Source organism: Neltuma alba, unplaced genomic scaffold (genome assembly GCF_004799145.2).
Source record: "Neltuma alba isolate B1F8T4 unplaced genomic scaffold, ASM479914v2 tig00000455_pilon, whole genome shotgun sequence".
NCBI lineage: Eukaryota > Viridiplantae > Streptophyta > Magnoliopsida > Fabales > Fabaceae > Neltuma > Neltuma alba.
Genome location: NW_021632058.1, coordinates 42,655 through 63,907, shown reverse-complemented (window position 1 = coordinate 63,907; position 21,253 = coordinate 42,655). Strand labels below are relative to the sequence as shown.

Below are 21,253 nucleotides of genomic sequence, written 5' to 3'. Positions count from 1 at the left end.
AGTAAACCCATCCATTAATGATATTTCATTATTCAAGATGATTTATTGTAATAATATTTCTTATAAAAATATTTATAGGCATAATTCAAGCTCACATATATCCACACATATAAATGTACTCCTTCGGTCCTTAATATAAGATCCATTTAACTAATTTGATTAGATTAAGGAAGTTAGGTAAGTTAATTAATTATAAGAAAAGTGATATATTTTTCCTAAAACATCATAATCATCTTTCTTAATACTCTCTCCCCCTCTTCTACTTGATTATGGTTGATGGAGTATCTATAGGGATAATTTAGAGAAAATTAATAAATATGAGAAATGTGTCTTATATTTAGGACTAAAATCAATTCAAAAATTGGGTCCTATATTAAGGACCGGAGGAGTATCATATATATATTTCAGTTTTTCAGTTTTGACCGAATTTTTCTCTTAATAACTGAACCAAACGCTGAAAACTGAATTGTCAAAAAAATAAAAGTTGAATATTTAAATAAAAATTGAAATAACCGAATCAAAAAAATGAAATTGAATGTGGTTCGCTTTCCAGTTATATTTTGGTTTTGCTCACCCTTACAGTCAAGACTATGTTGGAAAGTTAATTATGTACTATATAGATCTCCTCTTAGACCTCAATGCAGTTATGTTAAACTTATTGATACTCACGCACCAGCAGACGTGGTTGGGGGGAGTGGCACAATATTTCCAGGACTAATGTCTGAAGCCGGGAACCGTTAGACTGAGGAAAAAAAGCCTGCACCTGAGTGTAGAACCGAATAAGCTTTCTTAACAACCATTAATGGGGGTATATCCAATTTGTCCACCGGCATCTGATTTCAAAAATACCATATACAATAGAGCAGCCAACAAACTCGTGAAGCAGTCAAAGTATCTAAATCTAATAACTGCTGAAACAATTATTTTTCGTGATATTATCCACTCTTATCCCTAAAGATGAGCCAAACCAAATTGCTCCCACCAAATGTTATCCAAAAAAGAGATGAAATCATAATTCCACATGATAATCACAAAACAAGCAAGATGAATCCACGGATAAATGATGCCGGTTAAGAGTGTGCCTTATGGGTATAGCCTCCAAAAACCAACGCCATAAGAAAAATACAACATGGAGAATGCATTTTAGTCTGATCATCACGCTCCAAAACTTACTAAAATCAATTGAAGTATTAGAAGAATAAGTCATTGGGGAATGATAACCCTTAGCCACTGTATAGGATCTCGAATTACTTCCCTTCCAAATAAGTTTATCCACTCCATGGAATAAAGAAAAAGGAGTCCTCATAGTAAGTAGCGCCACATCAAGTTCATAAAGATACTTAACAAATGTCTAATTCTAACAGCCTCTATGGTGCAATAACAAGTCACTAGCTGACATGAAGGTTAGTGGTAATTAATGGAGATCAGATTGCATTGGCTACCAAATGTGGCTAAAGAGGCTGATAGAGAAGCTAGTCGTAACAGACCAAGAGGATCGACTCAAAACAATATCTTTAGCTTGGTAGCTGTCTTTGCAGATCTTGGATTGTAAGGATCTAGTAGCCAAGGTACCATCCTTATCAGGAACCAGATGTTTTGGCCGCATCACTAGTCCAACAAAAGATTATTTTGAAGTATTAAGCATTCTCCAAACATTTTTGACCAGTGATGCAGAATTAAATTCTAAAGTTTTTTGAATACCTAGACCCCTAAAACTCTTAGGCAAACAAATTCTATTCCATTTCAGTTAATGCATTCTCTTCTTATTGTCATTCAATCCCTTAAAAAAAAAAAAAAAATCAGCAATTCGCGTGTCTATTTTGTGAACAATAGAAGCAGGCAACTTATGGAAGGAAAGAAGGTAAACCAGAAGAGAAGACACCACCGATTTAATGAGTGTTAAATGACCTACTTGAAATAACAAAGACGCCTCTATTGCTGTAGTTTAGAGTTTATCTTATCCAAAATTAAATTAAACAAATTAGACCTTTGTCTCCCGACGTCCACACATATTCCAAGATATTTGCCGCAAAGTTGACACCTAAAAGTTTAGAAAACCACACCATAACCACATGTGGCACATTGGGGTGAAGTACCATCGACAATTTAGCTCTGTTCACCTTTTGCCTACCCACAAGAAAGAGCTAATTAACCAGATTGAATGAGGACTTATTTGCCCTGACCATTAGCAGGGCATCATCCACAAATAATAAATGGGAAAGTGGCAAAGATCCTCTACTCAATGTAATGCCCTTCCATTTACCTCAGTGTTCTGCCTGCAAAATCCAAGAAGAAAGAACATTAGCGCACAAAATATAAAGATATACTACGAGAGTGGAACTCCCTGTTGAATGCCACCTTGACAGTAAAATGCAGGAGATTGACATTCATTAATCAACACTTGGTAAGAAGCATAGGTAACCGCATGCATAAACATATCAATCCAGTGCAGAGGAAAATTCATCTTTAAGAGAACGACGTCGAAAAGGACCAGGACAATTTATTATAAGCATTCTCAATGTCCAGCTTAATCACACACCAGCCCTGCTCTTGTTTTTGAAAAGATTTAAGCTTAGCTATAACCTCACTAACCACCAAAACATTATTTGAAATAAGCCTCCCTTTAATGAAGGAATTTTAAAGAGGTAAAATGACATCTTGAAGCACGGGTTATAGCTAATTGTAAAGCACTTTAGTAGTAATTTGATATGATACATTGTATAAACTCATGGATGAAAATCATTAAAAGATTGAAAAACCTTGCCCTTGAAAATTTTAAAAAATATAAGTGGCAAAGAGGGAGAAACAAAAAATTGTTGAAATATTTGAAAGACATCTTCAAAACAATCATTTAGCCATAGGAAAAAGTCCTGTGCTAAACCAAATTAGTTATAAGATGTTATGGGGCGGCCCTCAACCAAGTCGATATGTCCGAGTGGTTAAGGAGACAGACTTGAAATCTGTTGGGCTTCGCCCGCGCAGGTTCGAACCCTGCTGTCGACGACTCTCTTTCGAATTTCGAATTGGCGTCAGCTTTTTAGGCAGTGAGCCATACGGAACGCCAGGGTTTTAGTAGGGTATAATACTAATTTCAGACCGCATTGTTCACTGTCTTTTTTTGGCCAAACGACTGCATTGTTCACTTGCTGATCGGCATTTTCAGTTTCCGAACAAAAGTGAGAGTCCCATATTCATTCCCGCCTTTAGCCTCTCCAAAGTCTCGCTGACGCGAACGCCCACATTACACTCGTACACTTTCCTTCTTTGTTATTCTCACTCTGTCTGCTAGGGTTTCATCTACTGCTCTCCCTGTCCATTTCATTGCTCTAGCTCAATGTTCCCTCCGAAGGAACTTTTAGCCACACTAGAATCAGCGCTTCTCAGCCCCTCGCATCCTTCTGCAGCTCAAAGGGTCGAGCTCTTGCACGCCGTTCGCAGCTCTCTGCCCTCTTTCCGCTCCCTTCTCTCGTATCTGGTACGTCATACGAGAATTCATTTTGTTTTTCCATTGCTTTTATGATAGAAATTGGAGGTAGTTTTGTGAATTCAAGGTCGCAACAAGAAAATGAGGGATTTTTAGCATTATATTGTTTTCTGTCAGTTGGTTTTGCTTGAATTTTCTTCGGACATAATTTTGTGTTTTGTGGCCTTTTAGCCTCCAAAGGCCTCTGATCGAAGTCAAGTACAATCAAAATCCGTTAGGCTTCCAGATTCTCCGCCTATCTCTCTCGACGATCAGGATGTACAGATTGTGAGTTCTCATTTATTTTTAATGATGTGTCATCAGGCCTGCTTTACTCACATGTTCTTAAGCATGCATAGTCCCCTTTTGCACTACTGTTTCTTCTTCTTCTTCTTTTTATTGATATTGACTTTGATGATGCATAGGCTCTCAAGTTGAGTGATGACCTCCATCTCAATGAAATTGATTGTGTTCGATTGCTTGTTTTGGCTAATCAAGAGGTAAATTCCTGCTGTTCCTTTTCATCTTTAAATTTCATTCGCCTCCTCTTATTATGATAGTTATGTTTAATACATTTTATTATGTATGAGTAAAAACATATAAATTTGCTCTTTATTTGTAGTGGGGTTTAATGGGAAGAGAACCACAAGAAATTGTGCGCCTTGCATCAGGACTCTGGTATACTGAAAGAAGGGATCTAATAACATCTCTCCATCTGCTGTTTAGGGTATCTTCTCACTGCTCAAGCAATCATTTTCATTTGGTGTATGCTCTTTCTTTCTTCCTTTCTCTTTAATGCTATAATGGCTTGATGTTCTTTCCATTTCAGGCTGTGGTTCTTGACCAAGGCCTGGAAGAAGATTTATTGTCTGACATTCAGAAATACTTGGAAGATCTCATCAACACTGGACTAAGACAACGTTTCATATCTCTGATTAAGGTTTGCTTTGTGTGAATTTATGATATTTCTTCAGACCTTTGTGCATTCAACTATGACATTAGCTTGTAGCAAGGATATTCATGCTATAGTTTTTTTGGTTCTGAAAAGCTGCCTAAAAAGAGATTTTATTTTTAGTTTCTTGCTGTGTTTGGCCTGCGTTATATGTGGCTTTGAGTAGTCGGAGGATATGTTTCGTTTGTGGGAAGAAAGTAGGAAATTTGAGCTTCTTTGAAGAAGAGATAGAAAATTAATACTACCTTGTTCGTAAATATAAGAGTTAGTTAATTAATTTTTAAGGATTAAAAAAATTAGTTAAGGTAGTTATTTATAAATTATGTGTTGATTTTCCTAAAGTAACTTTATAGTTATTTGCATTCAAAAGTACCTCTTGGTAAATACCTTTTAATATATGTAAGAAGATTTTGGGAAAAGAATTATAAATTTGGCAGACAAGGTAGATTTGGGATTTATATTTAAAATCAAAGGAAACACCTTTACTAGCTCTTATATTTAGGTCCGAAGGTAGTAGTTATTGAGACAGAAGTAACCTCCTTAGTTAAAGCCATCAATTACAAACTTATCCTATATTTTTCATGACATCAATCTGCTCTTTTCTATCAGCATATCAGTAAGCACTTTGACAGAGATGTATCTTGATATATTTATTTTAATTTGTTTTGAGGTATTGAATTACTTGTTTTGCTTAAGATATTTTATGTATTAATTGTGATTTTATTTTATATTGTAATTGTAATTGAATAATACATGAAAAAAGTTAAGTTAATGTTAATGAATTTTCATAAAATATTTCTTGCAAAGTCATTAAATTAATCTTCAACTTATTGTTCTATTCTCATTTGTGTATGATTAATTATCTTTTGAGCTCATGTTGTTGTCAATAAAGGAACTCAAGAGAGAAGAACCATCTGGTTTGGGTGGTCCTATGTCTGAGCGCTATCTTCTTGATTCAAGAGGTTCTCTTGTGGAGCGGCGAGCAGTGGTCTCAAGGGAAAGACTTATTCTTGGACATTGTCTTGTCCTTTCTGTTTTGATTGTTCGGATGAGTAAGCATAGCACCATTTGGGGGGATCGTGATCTAGGGCTTTCATTTGTCTTCTTTGTACTTTAATTATCATCATAATAATATTTCTGTTTTTCAGGTTCGAAGGATGTAAAAGATATCTTTTCTGCTTTAAAAGATAGTGCTTCTGAAGTCAGTGAGAATGATGCTACTGTCGATCATCAGGTACATATATATAATCTTGTTGATTGATCAAAACGTTATATATATTTGTGTTGTGTTAGAATTTTGCTTTGTTATTGCACTCTTTGCGACTATCACATTTTAGTTGTAAAAGAAATCACGCAAACGATATATATATTATATCACAAGGGGAATTGTGCTTTGGCATAAGAGACGCGGCCATATTGCTGTTTGGTGTTATTTTATTTGTGACATAATTGTATTTGCCTCATACAAATGTAATAAAGGCACGCTTATTGCCGTTCATTTCTTATTGTGGGTTGTTCTTTTTGTTAAGAGGAACGATTCTCAATGATAGTGGAAGAATTTTTTTCCCCCATTATGTGATATGTGATTGGCATCAGTGCTTTTTAATTCATTTCAGTGAAACAAATGAGTAGAAAGCTATCACATGTTGAGAAAAAGAAGTAATTAGATCTGAAAGATACTAAAGGCTAAAGCCAAATATCTTGAAGACAATGTGGAGATGAAGTGAGCTGTGGAACATAGATAGAAATCAATGAAAACTGAATGTTAGAAATGATCCAACTGCGCATAATGGAAGATTAATTGCCTAGTTTGGCGTGGAATTGAGTTTCTTTTCTTTTCTTTTCTTTTGGGTAAAGAAAACATTTTGCTATGTTTGGTTCATTGTTTTAATATTTGAAGCTCAAGTACGAAGTTAAATTAACGATGACTAAAGGAAGAATAACCTCTTGGCTATACTTAATGTTGGTATTGATGATTTTTCCCCAAAAAGAGAATTAGTCTGAGATTAACACTTGAGCAATAAGGTGTATATATTACAACAAGGGCTGAATTTAGCTTTGGTTTTCTCAAAGGTAGGCGCCTTCTGCTCTATGTTGCTTCCTCACATCTCTATCCTGTCTTTTTCTGCAGATAACCTTTAGTCTTTTCTTTTCTCTTGTGATTGCATTCGTCTCAGATGGTTTGAGCACTGTGCCTGATAAAGCATCTATCCTTTCATCTGATGCTTCATTCAGACGAGAATTCAATGAAATTGTAAGATGAAAGATAACTACTGTTTTATGTACTGGTTATGAAGAAATTTCAGGGTTATGATTTAGGATGTTGTTGGTGGCTTTGCATCTCTTAGGTAATGGCTTCTGGAAGTAATCCAATTGTTCAGGGCTTTGTTGGCGGCATTAGGCTTGCTTGGGTGGTACATTTGATGTTAATACAAGATGGAATTTCTTCAAGGGAGTCTATTTTAAGCAATTCATCAAATGAAATCGGTTATCTTAGTCAAGGCTTGGAGGTCATTTTCTCAGAAAATGTCTTTCAGTTTTTACTGGATAAAGTTCTTCGTACTCCAGCCTACCAGGTGCAGATATGTTTTTGTTATCCTTTCAAAATGTAAATCCTCTCTGACTTGGCAAATAAAATATGAAAGGCATGCTTTCCTAGGATTTGGATTGATTTGATGCACATCTTTATAGAAGTGCACTTCTTATTTTATTATCAATTAGCACATATGCTTTATCTTCTTCCTCATCTCTTTAATAGTCGAATAGATGTGCATTTAGTGCACTTATTTAAAGAAAGGCACCATGTCAATTCCTTTTTGCCTACTTAGTGTGCGCGTGCGCGTGCGCGTGTGTGTGAGTTGGAATAACCTGTATAGTGATTCAATCTCATCAATTAAGGATGGAATTTAGCATTATCTACATGAATATGATATTTGAATTTAACTATTTTCTGGTTGTTTCTATCGTTCACTTTTCATTTATAGTGCATCTGTAAACATTTTTATATTTAGTGAAATGTCAAGTTTTATGTTTTTTATGTTGCTAATCGTTGAACATTTTATGATGCGCCATGTAATGTGAGATGTTATATTTGATTTTTTTCCTTATGTTTTCTTAATTTTACTTCATTGACACAAGGTTATTGTGCATTTTTGTACAGAATGATGATGAGGATATGATTTATATGTGCAATGCTTATCTTCACAAGTTGATTACCTGCTTCTTGTCTAGTCCACATGCCAGAGACAAGGTAAGTTTATCGTTTTCACTTGACGATATATAATAGATAATAGAATATGTTTTAGTAATGATTGAATACACAAATCTGGCATTGGATTAAATTCCTTGGATGAACTACTTTGTCATTGTTTAGACATGTTACTCCCTCCGTTCCTTATTATAAGAGACAAATAACTAAATTACGTTGATAAAAAAAACAGTTAAAATTAGTTGAGGACAATTAATGTGTAAAAAAGTGTAATATTTTTTCCAACAATGCCCCTATTAATAAGGAGAGAGTATGAGAGAGAACAATTAAATTATTAAAAGAAAGAGAAGTGGGAGGAATAGAGAATATGAGTTATGGAGACAAAATAAATAGGGGTAAAATAGGAAATCAATACAAAAAACTAGAGTCAACTTTTAAGTGTCTCTTATATATGGGAACATGCTATGAGCATCAAATGTCTCTTATAATAAGGAACAGAGGGAGTAATAATTATTAATTAGAGTAAGTCTTGTTGGTTAAGTAAATTTTTACCTTGATAAGAATGATTGAGGTCTTGTTTGGTGCGTTGTCTAGGATAATACTTGCACATAGAGGGGATAGTACTACAAAGACCGTTCATCATATAAAGCTTTTATATGATAATGTGTTCCGTCGACTTAGAGCACATTGTTGATGGGGTGATGCTGATTATGGTGATGACAGGGTGGGGTAACTGATGATGGTGATAGAATATTTTACGTGGGGTGACCTGTATAACCCGAAAAAGCTATGAAAATAAAAATTAACTTAAAGATAATTAGAAATTTAAAGTTTCTATATCTTGTCACAAAAATATTATAAAAAAATTTCAATATGTTAAATCATTCAATAAGTCTTCAAAATTTAACATTTGACAAAGCGTAGGCATAAGTAAATTACTACATCTACAATAATAAAATGCTAACATGACATATAATGAGTTTTTTCTTCTTTTATATTTTTTGTATATAATATGGATATGATAGAGCCCAAGCTAGAACAGGGGGAGGTCCAACACTGAGATTAATTCACAACATTCTTCCACCCAAGAGGTGAAGGAAGTTGCAACATTAGGGACAAAGGAAATCACACAAACGGTAAAATAAGATGAAGAAGTAGGATGATCATCCTCCTCCCCCAGTCTGCCTTTTGACAGGTTAGAGCTCTCCGCAGTACCCTAAAAATACAAAACAAGTCCTGCCAAGTCAAAACACCTTTAAACAAAAGACGGGTCTAAAACACCCTAGAGCACTCTAACTGTCAACTTTCTTCAAATTGGTGGAAGTCTTCAAGTTAACTCTGACCGCTGGAAAGCATCTTTCCTTTTGCTCGAGTCTTCCTATTTTTCCTTTTATTGATTTGGCCAGCAAAGATAACTATTAGAATATAATAAGTATTCAAAATTATATCTACGTCTTACTTGTTATTTTTATATATGACATAAATATAAGTATAATACTAATATGACTATACGTTATAATCACATTAATAGATACATTAGCTGGGTTAAATGAAGCGACCCATCTAACTTTGGGGTTGGCTAGTTTAGTTCATGGGTTAAAATGAGTGGGATTAATTTTGTCAAATTATATATATATATATATATAAATAAATTTCAAGTGATGCCTTATCGCAACCCACCAAAGCTAAACAAGTTGGCTTGATGGGTTCAACTCATTTTGATGGCTTTATATGTAGGTGGTGATGGGAATATAAAAGGTAATGTGATATAGCTGCTGGTTCTTGTTGGATCTTTAATGGGCTTGAACACCGTACTGCTGGCTTTATGTCTTGGGGGATGAGGTTTAGGGAGGAAGGCAAGCAGAATGTGAGTGTTATGTGGGAGAGTCTTTAGCCTCTTGACTGCTAGAGGTGGCTTTATGTGCCTTTGGATTACTTTGTCATAGGCAATATTGTAATGGGCCACAACCTTCTTGTCTGATCAGCACCAACTCTCCTGGCACAATTCTTTAAGGGCAGCATCGCCTTTATCTCCTGCAGTTGACCTCATAGTTACATGTTTTGACAATGGGAAGATTGGTTCTTGAATTTTGTCCACCATGTGGCTGATTGGTTTTGGAGCCCTCCTCGTTGGTCCTAGGAAGGAATGGCTTTGATACCATTGATACATAGGAAAAGATAGGAAAGAGAAAATAGGGGGAGAGAAGAGAAAGAGAGGGAGAGGGAACTGGAGAAAAAAGGAATCACTTTTCATTATCCAAAAGCCTCTCACGATTAGTCCCTAACCTATCTATTTATAATCATCACTCCTAACTACCCCAACTAACCCTCAACTAACTTATATTTATTACAATTATATGTAAGCTTCCTTAACTTCAACTCAAGCCCCGTCTTTGTTTTCCTCTTGCTCATTTGTTACTATGTTTTCCTCTTTCTTTTTCGCCTTTGATGTCTTCTTTGCTTGAACATGTGTCTCCTCTTTTGCTTTTCTTGACTTTTCTTTTATATCTCTAATCTCTGCTTTCTTCTCTCTAATTTCTTCTTTCACCTTCAATCCTTCCATTGTGTCTTCGACATGCTTTAAGCACTTCTCCAGTGTCTATTGCCGAAGGAATAAATCATATTTATGTGGAGAAACTCCCATGGATTGTACAGCTCTGGCAGCAAAATGATGGAAACCACTTGTAGAATTGATATTAAATCATAGATAATAATTTGTAGAGTGTAGGTCTAATTGATTAAACTTCCCACAGCGATGAAAATAGATAGAAATAACACAAAGTAACAAAGGAACCTAAAACCACCTCTGGCATTTGCGTGGCTAGAGGCTCTCCCAGTCATACACCTTACACACTTCATGTGACTTACTCTTGGCCCATTAAATAGGAGCCCACTAGCCATAGAGCTGACAATTTTACTCAGACCTATAAAAGGAAAGTCATGGGGACGCAAGGGTAAGAGAAATAATGTTTAAGAGTGTGATAGGATAGAATAAGGAAAAGAGAAAGATAGAAATGTTGTAGAGAAAATTAGAAGTAGGAATCAGAGAGAAGGAAACCAGAAAGGAGAGAAGACATGAGGGATTTAGAGAGAGAGAGATGAGCAAGAGAGGACACGAGAGAGAATTATCTGAATAGTGCACTGTTATTACTTGAGTAATCAAAATCTGTACAATTGGGTACCCTCCATGTCTATTTATAGGCCTACCTAACAAAAACTACTAGCAATTAAATTATCCCATATAATGGCTAGAGGCCATTACCTACCCTAACTTCTAAAAATAGTTATAATAATACATCGGAGTGGCTCTAGACTCAGGCTACACACATGGGTCACTTTTCACTTTTTTGTTGATACTACTATTTTGTATCTAGCTTGTGGGAGGACTTAGACTATGTTGAGAGTTGGAAAGAAGTAAAGAGAATGCTGGTCTCTCGAACACTAGTGAGGGATGTCGTTTTGCTTTCTTGTGTTCAGTTCATTGCACTTCACTTTTTCGTTGCTACTAATATTTTGGTAGTGGTATTTGTTTTATGGTAACAATGGTAGTTGTAATAGCAATGTGAAGGTAATATGGGTTGCAGTGGTAGAGGTAGTGATGCTGGCATTAAATGTGGCAAGACGGTGGTAGTTATGGTGGTGGGGGCTGGGGTAGTGATTGTGGAAGCAATGCTGGTAGAAGAGGGTGGTGGCTATGTTGACAATGATGATGACATGACAATATATTAGCAAAGGTAGGTAAAAGAAGCTGACTTGTTTCCTTATTACATTGCATGAATTTCGAGGAATGAGCCAGAGTGTTTATGGCTCATAAATATTGCGGTTTGTAATATATTTTATTATATATATATTCATTATTGATACTGATTATTTCATTGTAAAGTAAATGTTGTATATGCGATTAGATTGTACAACTATGTGGGCATGTGCAATCCTGTGTGTGGATTAAATGATGAATATTAATGTATTGAATTTGCTTGTTGTTAGAAGGGTGTTGACCTAATAACCCCAGCCGATATATAAGCTAGTCTAGTGTACTTTATTTAGTTCTATAATTCTGTTTAGGAGATAAGAATTTGTTGGCGGCTCAGTCTAATGGGCCACGGGCCTAAAACCCTAAGCCTCATAACAGATTTTATTCTGTAGATTTATTCATGTTTATTAGCTAGATTATGATTCTGATCTGATTGTATTTTGAATTCCATTCTAGAACCCTAGTATCTGGGCCAGATCCCTAGATTAACAGCCTAATAACCTCCCTTTCTGAGGAAGTTTTGTATCTATTTAAACCTGTTACCTCATTCTTATAGAACTCAATTCAGAGTCAAAGAGATTCTTTGGAATTTGATCCTATGTAATCATGGGATCAGATTAGAGCAGAATATTAGATTTGGTGGGTAATATGTAACCCTAGACTATCCCATATGTACTGCATCATTCAATCAATAAAATATAAATACTTTTTTTCCCCCCCTCAGTGCCCTCTCTAATTTTATGCTAACAATTCTACTCATTTGAAATAAACGGACTATGAAATGTTATCCCTTTCTGTTGCTCCTTGGGTGATCTCTCAATTTGTTGTCAGTCTGGTCTAAATGTTCTGTTATTTGCCAATTGGGAACTATTGGCTTTTGTTCTGGAATTTAATGATACTGAAGTCTGTATGATTTTCTGCTCTGCTTTACTTTTGCCCGTTTGAGAATTATATCTTGTGTTGGTCCAAAATATGTGGCTTTCAGCTCTGTCGATGATTATTTGAGCTTCAAAGTTTAAACTATCAAGTCAAAGCGATGATTAATATCAATAAGCATAATTAGATCTCTTATGTTCTCTCTTTTTCTTGTTGCATATTTTTGTCCATGGGGCATCGATTGTTTTAATTTCTTAAGCTGGTTTTTCTTAACAGTTAGTGAATGTTCTTTTGTTTTTGAAACGTTGAAATTTTTACTTTTTGATTTGATGGGTGAAATGCACACATCCACACTTGCATGAGGAAACGACTTGGTTTAGCCAGTTGTTGCAAGTATAAAATTCCTCTTCTGTTTGTTTTGGTTTTCATGACATTTCATTGAAAATGATTTTGCTTGTATTCGAGCAGATAAAAGAATCCAAGGACAGGGCCATGAGTATGCTTAATCCATACCGTACCGCTGGATCACATGACATTGTGCCAGCCCAGAGCTCAAGTTCTCTACAAGGCACTGAAACCTCTCCAACGCCGTTTGTATCCATCATGGAGTTTGTTAGTGAAATTTATCAGGTATGTTTCATCAAGAGGCAGTAGATTTAATGAAATATCCTAACTATAGAATTAGTGGCTGATGTCTGTTAATTTATGTATTGCTGCTCTTAGGAGATCTTCATTCCACGTAGTTATACCAATTAATCCTATTTGCTTGCTCGTTTTAGTGAAGAGAAGCCATCAAACCTTTGTTTTTAATATTCATGATTTGAACGGCTAGTATTCATTTGATTGGGTTTTACTTTTATCATGAATTCATTACCTGAAAGGCTTTCATTAAATTATCAGAAAGAACCAGAGCTTTTGTCTGGAAATGAGGTGTTATGGACATTTGTAACTTTTGCTGGGGAGGATCATACAAATTTTCAAACGCTCGTAGCTTTCCTGAATATGCTCAGCACCCTGGTACGAGAATTTTCTGGTTGTTTAGAGTATGAGATCTCAATCTTGTCCACCAGCTTTTATTTTATCCTTCTTTTGTTTTCATATTGTAAAACTCCTCTTTCAGGCTTTGAGTCGGGAAGGTGCTTCAAAAGTTTATGAGTTACTGCAAGGTAAAGCATTCCGTTCAATAGGGTGGAGCACTTTGTTTGATTGCTTAGCAATCTATGATGAGAAATTTAAACAGTCCCTTCAAACTGCTGGAGCAATGTTGCCTGAAATTCAGGAGGGGGATGCAAAAGCTCTTGTGGCATATCTGAATGTTCTTATGAAGGTTTGACTTTACCTATCATTTGTCATGTCATTTTGTGTTTAGGTGTAATTTACGGTGCACTTGGGAGTTTAGGATAGAATGTAATGGAATTACTGAAATGGGATGGAATAGAATGAAACATTCCTGTATTTGGGAGTTTTATGGGGAGAGGGAATGGTCTCATCTAGTTATTGTTGGGGAGTTATTATACAATTAGTGGAATGGAATGGATTGAAACTTTTTCCCCCCAATATCGGACTTTTCAGTTAATTTAGACGGTAGCCTGTGGATATCTGTTTTTTCTTTTAGCGTTTTGATCTAACATGATTACTTGGTTTGAACATCTTCCAAAAATATAATTAATGGCTATTTTCATTCGATAAAACTTTTTTTTTTTTAATGAAAAATATTCATAATTTTCTTATTTTTTGTAGATGGCCTTTCATTTTCAAATTAAAAATTATATCCATAATTAATAATTAGTAATTAATTAAAGGTAGAGCCAAACTGGGTGTAATCCTCCTCGGACCTCACAATGGGAGCTTTGTGCACTAACATACCCCGTACTTGTTTAAAATATTTGATATTGAATAATGAATAATTGAGTTATCTATAAAAAAAAAAAAGCAACAAGTTTTATCCTCTTATGTGGCGTTGGCTACATGGATTGTGCAGTGCCGTTGTGTTATATTAGCAGCCAAATCTTTGGATATAGAATTATAAATTATAATTATCAGAAGAACTTAACCTAAACTCTTTGTTTTTGGTTAATTTGCCAACATCTTGTTTCTTCGTGGATAATACCCTCATTTTACTTATTTATTTATTTTTTTCTCTAGTTGCAAGGCGTAGTAATGTTCTTATCATCTAATTGTCTGGGGTACAGGTTGTGGAATATGGAAACCCTATCGAAAGGAAAAATTGGTTTCCTGATATTGAGCCATTGTTCAAGCTTCTTAGTTATGAAACTGTGCCTCCGTATCTGAAGGTATGCCAGCTTTATGTCGTGGTTCTGGCTGTTCTGCTTCAAATTCTTGCACTGTTCTTCTAACAAGCATGTTTTGTGAAACTAGGGTGCTCTGAGGAATGCAATAGCTACATTTGTTCGTGTTTCTCCATTATTGAAGGATAGCATTTGGGCCTATCTTGAGCAATATGATCTACCTGTAGTCGTTGGGCCTCAATTACAGAATGGTCCACAACCCCTAGCTACTCCGGTTGGTTTATTGGACTTAGGGATAAGTGTTTCCAAAGTACCTTAGAAAATATTTCTACTATGGAACATATTTTTGTTTCTTTACTGTCTCTTTTTGTATCACATACTCTCACTGGTCTTCTGCTTTCATATTATCATATTTTATGAAAACGATTGATCAATATTGAAATTTCTGAATAATATTGAGAGCGTATGATCTGTTTATTCACTTGTATAGTTGTACATGATAATTAGACTGGGTCACTGGGGCAAAATAATGCACATAAATGCAGATATAAACTTTCCTAAATAAGTAATTTGACTTAGTCGGAAAGATCGCATCTCATAATGATATAATTCCAAACATAATGCTTTATTATTGACTGATCTCCATGTCGAGTTGGTGAATAGAAGTTATCTGTTCACATCTTGGTGAGGACTCTTTCAAAAACTGTGAGATCAAGCCATTTAGAGAGAATATTGGCTAGTTACCCCTAGGCTGAGACAAGGAATACAAATTGTGTCATTTTGCAATTTGTACTTCATGAAGTGTCTATCTACTTCAATGTGCTTTGTTGTATTATGTTGCATTGTGGGCGTCACTGGTTGTTAATTTCTTTTTAGAGTTGAACAAAATGAAGCATGAATATCACATATATTATTCTGGTTTTAATGATAACTTATATAGAAGCTTCATAGCTACAATCCTGTTATGAGAATCCCCAAGACATGGGCAAAAAATAAGGAATAACAATGATAACTACAAGCTTTGGTCCACCACGTAGGATTGTAGGTAAATGATAAGGAAATTAAATGAAAATAAAATATGAATATGATTCCCTAAAAATCAGCCTATAACAACAAGAAGCAGCCTTATCCCACTAGGTGGGGTTAGCTATATGAATCACATGATGTCCTCGTGCTTTGTTAACAACCTAGTTTTTGGATATGTTGTTGACTAGGAAGTCTCGCTCAATAATCTCATTGAGCGTTCTTCTCGGTCTTTCTTTGCCTTTTTTTATGGGACTCCATATTGTCTGATTTACCTTTCTTACCGGGGCCTTCAATGGCCTTCTTTGCACATGTCTAAACTATCTTAAGTGATTTTCAACCATTTTCTCTTAAGATAGGTGCCACACCAATTTTTGCTTTGATATTTTCATTTCGAATCTTATCTTTTCTTGTATGACTACACATCCATTTTAACATCCTCATTTTTGCTACCCCAACTTTGTGCTTTGGTAGCTTTTTTCCACTTTAACCAGCCAGCTTGTATTCTATGATAAACGTCTTTATCAATTTCACCATCCTCATGTATAATGGATCCAGGGTATTTAAATTTTGATGCTTGAGGAATAATTTGATCCCTCATTTTCACGTCCAAATCACTATTGTTTTGCTTTCCCTCCAAAATTGCAATGCATATATTCTGTTTTGTTCCTATTAAAATGAAAACTTTTTGACTCCAAAGTTCTTCTCCGTAACTCTAATTTAGAGTTAATCTCTTCTTTTGACTCTGCCATGAGGACTATGTCATCCGTGAAAAGCATGGACTTAGAGATTCTTTCTTGAATAAGCTTGGTTAGAACATCTAGAACAATATTAAACCGATAAGGCCTTAAAGAAGATCCCTGATGCAGGCCAATCTTAATGGGAAAGTCTTTTGTCTTACATGCAGGTGTTCTTACACTAGTAGTTACCCCTTCATACATATCTTGTATAGTTTTGATATAAGCAACCTGTATACTTTTTTCTCTCCTAAGGCTTCCAAAGTACTTATCTTGGCACACGATCATGAGTTTTTTCCAAGTCAATAAAAACCACATGTAAATCTCTTCTTTTATTCTTATATCTTTCCATTAACTCTTTTACCCTTTTAGTAAATAGATTGTTTTAGTTTCAGTTGTGGATCTCCCCAGCATAAATCCAAATTGGTTCTCTGAAATAGAAGTTTCCAACCTCAATCTATGTTCAATCACTTTTTTCCACAACTTCATTGTATGATTTATAAGTTTTATCCCTCTGTAGCTTGTACAGTTTTGAATGTCTTTTTTATTCTTGTAAATAGGAACTAAAATGCTTCTCCTCTAATCATCCGGTATATTTTTAGAACGTAAAATTTCATTAAAAAACTTAGTTAGCCAAGTTCACTCTACTCGCCCAAACACTTCCAAACTTAAATAGGTATACTATTAGGCTCAACGGCTTTACCATTGTCCATTTTCATAAGAGCTGCCTTAACCTCTTCGATATGGATCCTATAGTAAAAAGCCAAATTCTGATTATCTTTGCTAATTAGCAAATCCTGTAAGTCCTAAGTCACAAATTCGCTTTTCTCATCAAACAACTTGTAAAAGTATGCCTCCCATCTGTCCTTAATATCACCATCAGTAATTAGCACTTTACCATATTCATCTTTTATACACTTCACTTGGTCTAGATCTCTCTTTTTCCTCTCCCTTTGATTCGCAATTTTGTAAATATTTTGTTTTCCTGCCTTTGTTCCTAACTCCTGATAAAACCTCTCATAAGTTTTAGTACGTGCTTGGTTCACTGCTTTCTTTGTCTCTTTTTTAGCCAAATGATACTTTTCCCAGTTTTCTGTACTATTGCACAAATGTATGGTCTTAAAACAATCTCTTTTCTATCTAACTTTCTCTTACACACTCTTATCCCACCACCAAGTCTCCTTATTTCTCTAACCACGACCTTTGGATTCTTCCAAAATTGCTTTAGCTACCATATGAACCTTTGTAGCAATCTCTTCCCACATCATGTTCGCATTTTCCTACCACTCCCAGATCCCTTCCTCCAAAAAGGTCCTTTTGAATAGCTCCTGCTTCTCATCTTTTAACTGCCACCACTTAACCCTGGGTTTTACCACTTGATGATGCTTTTGTCTGAAACTCTTAAAATGTGCATCAAGAAAAAGTACTCTATGTTGGGTAGTCATCCTGTATGTGATTAAATGCTCCTCATGCTTCTTAAAACAGGTGTTGACAATCTTGAGATTGTATGCAAGAGAAAAGTCAAGAATAGATTGTCCTCTATTATCGAGCTCCCTAAAAGCAAAACTGAAACCAAAACCAAATTGTCCTGCTTCCATGCCCACATGTCTATTAAAATCCCCATCGATAAATTTTTTTTTTCAAATGGTATGCTTTGAACCAACACCTCCATATCTTTCCAAAACTTATCTTTAAGGTGTGTTTCTGCTTTAACCTGAGGTGTATAGGTACTAATGATATTGATAGTATCCTTTCCAACAATTACTTTTAAAGATATTATTCTGTTATCAATCCTTTTAACCTCCGCCACATTCTTTTTTAATGTTCCATCAACAATGATGCCAACACCATTCCTTGCACTCACCTTTCCTGTGTACCAAAGTTTATACCCTCCAAGTTTCGCTGCAACTTCTCTAGTCCATTTTGTTTCTTGGAGGCACAAAATATTAATCCTTCTGTCCCTCATAACTCCTACTACCTTCATAGATTTCTCATTCAATGTCCTAATATTCCAAGTGTCAAATCTAATCTTGCTCTCATGAATTTCTTTAGCCACCTCCGTCCAAGAGAGTGCGGTAGCTCTTGCTTATTTAACACGACATCTGAGCGATGATGCAGCGGCTCTAGCTCACTTATCACTGTACTCGAGCCATACAGCGCGTCAATTCTAGGCAACGACCTAACATTAGCATAATTACTTTGTTGATCCATGTTTATGAGATTCGACAGGTTTTTACGTTAGCTGTGGAAGGCCTAACACAACTCTCCCTCTGATCCGGGCTTGGAATCGGCTATATAATATAGACGGAGTTATTCCTAAAAATCAGCATTTCAATGAAATAAGATATTAATAGAAATATAGACAAAAAATCTTGCTAACACTCCCCTTCATGCTGGCGGATAGAAATTTGACAGTCCTGGCTTTATTGTATAATTCTTCAAATCTTGCTTTGGAGATCCCCTTGGTGAGTAAATCTGCAAGACTTGTGATTCAGTACCACCACAAATATTGCAGCTTCTTGGTTTCTTATTTGCCATAGGATTGCTGACCCCAAGTGTTATTTGTCTTAATCCCTTTGGCGCTTCACTTCTATTAGGCCCCTCATCCTTGAATTATTGTAGTTCTGCGATTCTCATGCTGTTAAGAAGTGTTCTTCTCATCCGTTTGCTACTTCTTTCTCTAACCAAGCAATGTAGGTTTTGACAAATTCAACTTATGATCAAGTTATTAAATGCATCTTGACATACAACTGCACTTCTTTGTTGCCTCAAATGCATGAATTCCTTTATTGAGTTCTCATACACAAGTCCAAATCTCTTGATAGCTTTTTTGTAGTGTAATTATGGAATGTCTTGGTCCTGAGCTTTCTCATAAGCTTGATGTGATTTTTAGCTCTTCTCTTCCAGTGCAAACCTGCCTTCTTTACCTTTTAGTCCTCATGTCCCTTGTGTAATCCAAAACAGGCTTCACACTTAGACAACCACCCCATCACATCTTCCTAACAGAATTTTGGAGATTTCATCTGGGTAAATCTTTTGGGAAGGTGACAATCTTGAGACTTGCCTGAGTTCCTCTTCACTGTACTTCTATTTTGCTTGCTTTCATTTCGTTGAGCTGCCTCTTTCTCACCCCTTTGGTAATTTCTGAATACCTGCTTTATGTTCTTCTATTGACAAAATTCTTTGAGCAATGCTGTTCACAATCCACTGGTTAATCATGTTGCACACCCTGTCCTCCATGTCCAGCCACAAGCATGTTGCCTTATCCTTGTTATTAAAGATGATAGGTATGCTATCACTTCTTATGGGGATGAAGATTGAGAGAGGGAGGGGTTGGATGAACTGAGTTCCTTCATCGTTAACTTTCTTATCCTGCTTACTTCCTTTAGCTTCAGCTGAGTTCATTATTACTCCTACCAACTCAGCTGCTCATTACAATTATCTTATGCATGATCACACATGAAACATTATCCCCCCCCCCCCCCCAAAAAAATAATACAATATTGCTAGATTTACATTATGAAAGGAAGAATATATACGTTGATGCACAAAATATCAAATAAAGGGTGATAATCAATCTGCACATCTATTGGTTGTGTTGTGTGTTATAATACTGAAATCCAAGTTTGCATTGACTTGAATAATGAACATAATTTTTGTGTTCATTAACCATTGCTTTCTATGCTTGCTCCACTTCTTTCATTTCCTTCTGTTAGAAAGCCCCTGATTCTCTCCCCTGCATCAATTTCAGCATTCGTTTCCATTGGGTGAGTCGGGTGAGGAGTGTTTGTGGGGTTTTGGTGCTCTAGTGGAGGTGTAGGACTAGGGGTTTCTGGTTCCGGTTCAGGGACAGTGATTTCTTCTTGTGGTATGGCAGGTTCAAGAGGGGTGGTAAGATGTGTGTTGGGATTGGTCGTAGGTTCAGGTGTAATTAGCCATTCTACTCCATAGTGCTCCCCCTGAATGGGTAATTTGGGATAATAAGCATCATCCTCATAAAAAACTGTGTCGTTGGATATTATGAGTTTTCTGGTAGTAGGACAATAACACTTATATCCCTTTTGGGTGGAGGAATACCCTAGGAAAATACATTTTTCTGCTCTAGCATCAAGTTTGCCCCCATCATGTTTATGAACAAAGACGACACACCCAAAGACCTTTTGAGGGATGGTATTGATGATAGGTGAGGTGGGGTAGGTCTCGAGGAGTTTTTGAATGGGGGTAGTGAAATGGAGAATTTTTGAGGTCATTCGATTGATGAGATAAGCAGCGGTTAGCACAGCATCTCCCCAAAACAGACTTGGAACATTTCTTTCCATCATAATAGCTCGGGTTACTTCTAGAAGATGCCTATTTTTCCGCTCAGCAACTCCATTTTGTTGAGGAGTATAGACACATGAGGTTTGGTGATGGATTCCTTCCTGCTCAAGAAATTCCCTAAAGGCTCCACTCACATACTCTTTGGCATTGTCACTTCTTAGAACTTTGATGGGAGTTTGGAATTGGGTTCTCACAAAAGAGTGAAAGTTTTTGAAAATTTGTAAAGCTTCGGATTTTTCTTTCATAAGGTAAACCCATGTGACCCGGGTGTGATCATCGATGAATGTAATAAACCACTTTGTGCCTGTTCGGGTGTTGATTTTGGCTGGTCCCCAAATGTCAGTATGAATCAATGTAAACGGGGCAGTAGGTTTGTAAGTATGTTTGGGATAAGAGGCGCGAGTTTGTTTGGCAATTTGACACGTTTCACATTGGAAAGGAAAAGAATTTTTATTGAATAAAGTTGGAAACACATGCTTCATATAATCAAAGCTGGGGTGGCCTAATCTTTGATGCCACAACATTACATTTTTATTCTGAGAATTAGAGCTAACCATAGCTTTCTTGGCTCCTGCAGTCTTCATATCTTTTCCTTCAAAGTAGTAGAGTCCATCCCATTCTTTAGCAGTCAAAATCTTCCTCCCCGAGGTCGAATCCTGAAAAACACACTT

General features: G+C 36.0%; 1 protein-coding gene and 1 non-coding gene across 2 annotated transcripts in view; both read left to right on the top strand.

Annotated features, from left to right (window-relative positions):
- The first annotated feature begins 2,921 nt into the window (after positions 1 to 2,921).
- Positions 2,922 to 3,003, top strand: TRNAS-UGA (transfer RNA serine (anticodon UGA)). The gene has a single exon. It is a non-coding gene; the product is annotated as a tRNA-Ser (tRNA).
- Positions 3,004 to 3,144: 141 nt separating this feature from the next.
- The window catches only part of LOC114738725 (nuclear pore complex protein NUP205), a 41,607-nt gene continuing 23,498 nt past the window's right edge, over positions 3,145 to 21,253 (top strand). Inside the window, exons 1-15 of the mRNA XM_028926819.1 lie at positions 3,145 to 3,475; positions 3,656 to 3,751; positions 3,889 to 3,963; positions 4,086 to 4,190; positions 4,293 to 4,403; positions 5,308 to 5,467; positions 5,564 to 5,649; positions 6,547 to 6,669; positions 6,764 to 6,991; positions 7,576 to 7,665; positions 12,722 to 12,883; positions 13,154 to 13,270; positions 13,374 to 13,580; positions 14,446 to 14,547; positions 14,633 to 14,776. Of these exons, the coding sequence (XP_028782652.1) occupies positions 3,335 to 3,475; positions 3,656 to 3,751; positions 3,889 to 3,963; positions 4,086 to 4,190; positions 4,293 to 4,403; positions 5,308 to 5,467; positions 5,564 to 5,649; positions 6,547 to 6,669; positions 6,764 to 6,991; positions 7,576 to 7,665; positions 12,722 to 12,883; positions 13,154 to 13,270; positions 13,374 to 13,580; positions 14,446 to 14,547; positions 14,633 to 14,776 (1,947 nt within the window). The 5' untranslated portion in view covers positions 3,145 to 3,334. The remainder of the gene's footprint in view (positions 3,476 to 3,655; positions 3,752 to 3,888; positions 3,964 to 4,085; positions 4,191 to 4,292; positions 4,404 to 5,307; positions 5,468 to 5,563; positions 5,650 to 6,546; positions 6,670 to 6,763; positions 6,992 to 7,575; positions 7,666 to 12,721; positions 12,884 to 13,153; positions 13,271 to 13,373; positions 13,581 to 14,445; positions 14,548 to 14,632; positions 14,777 to 21,253) is intronic.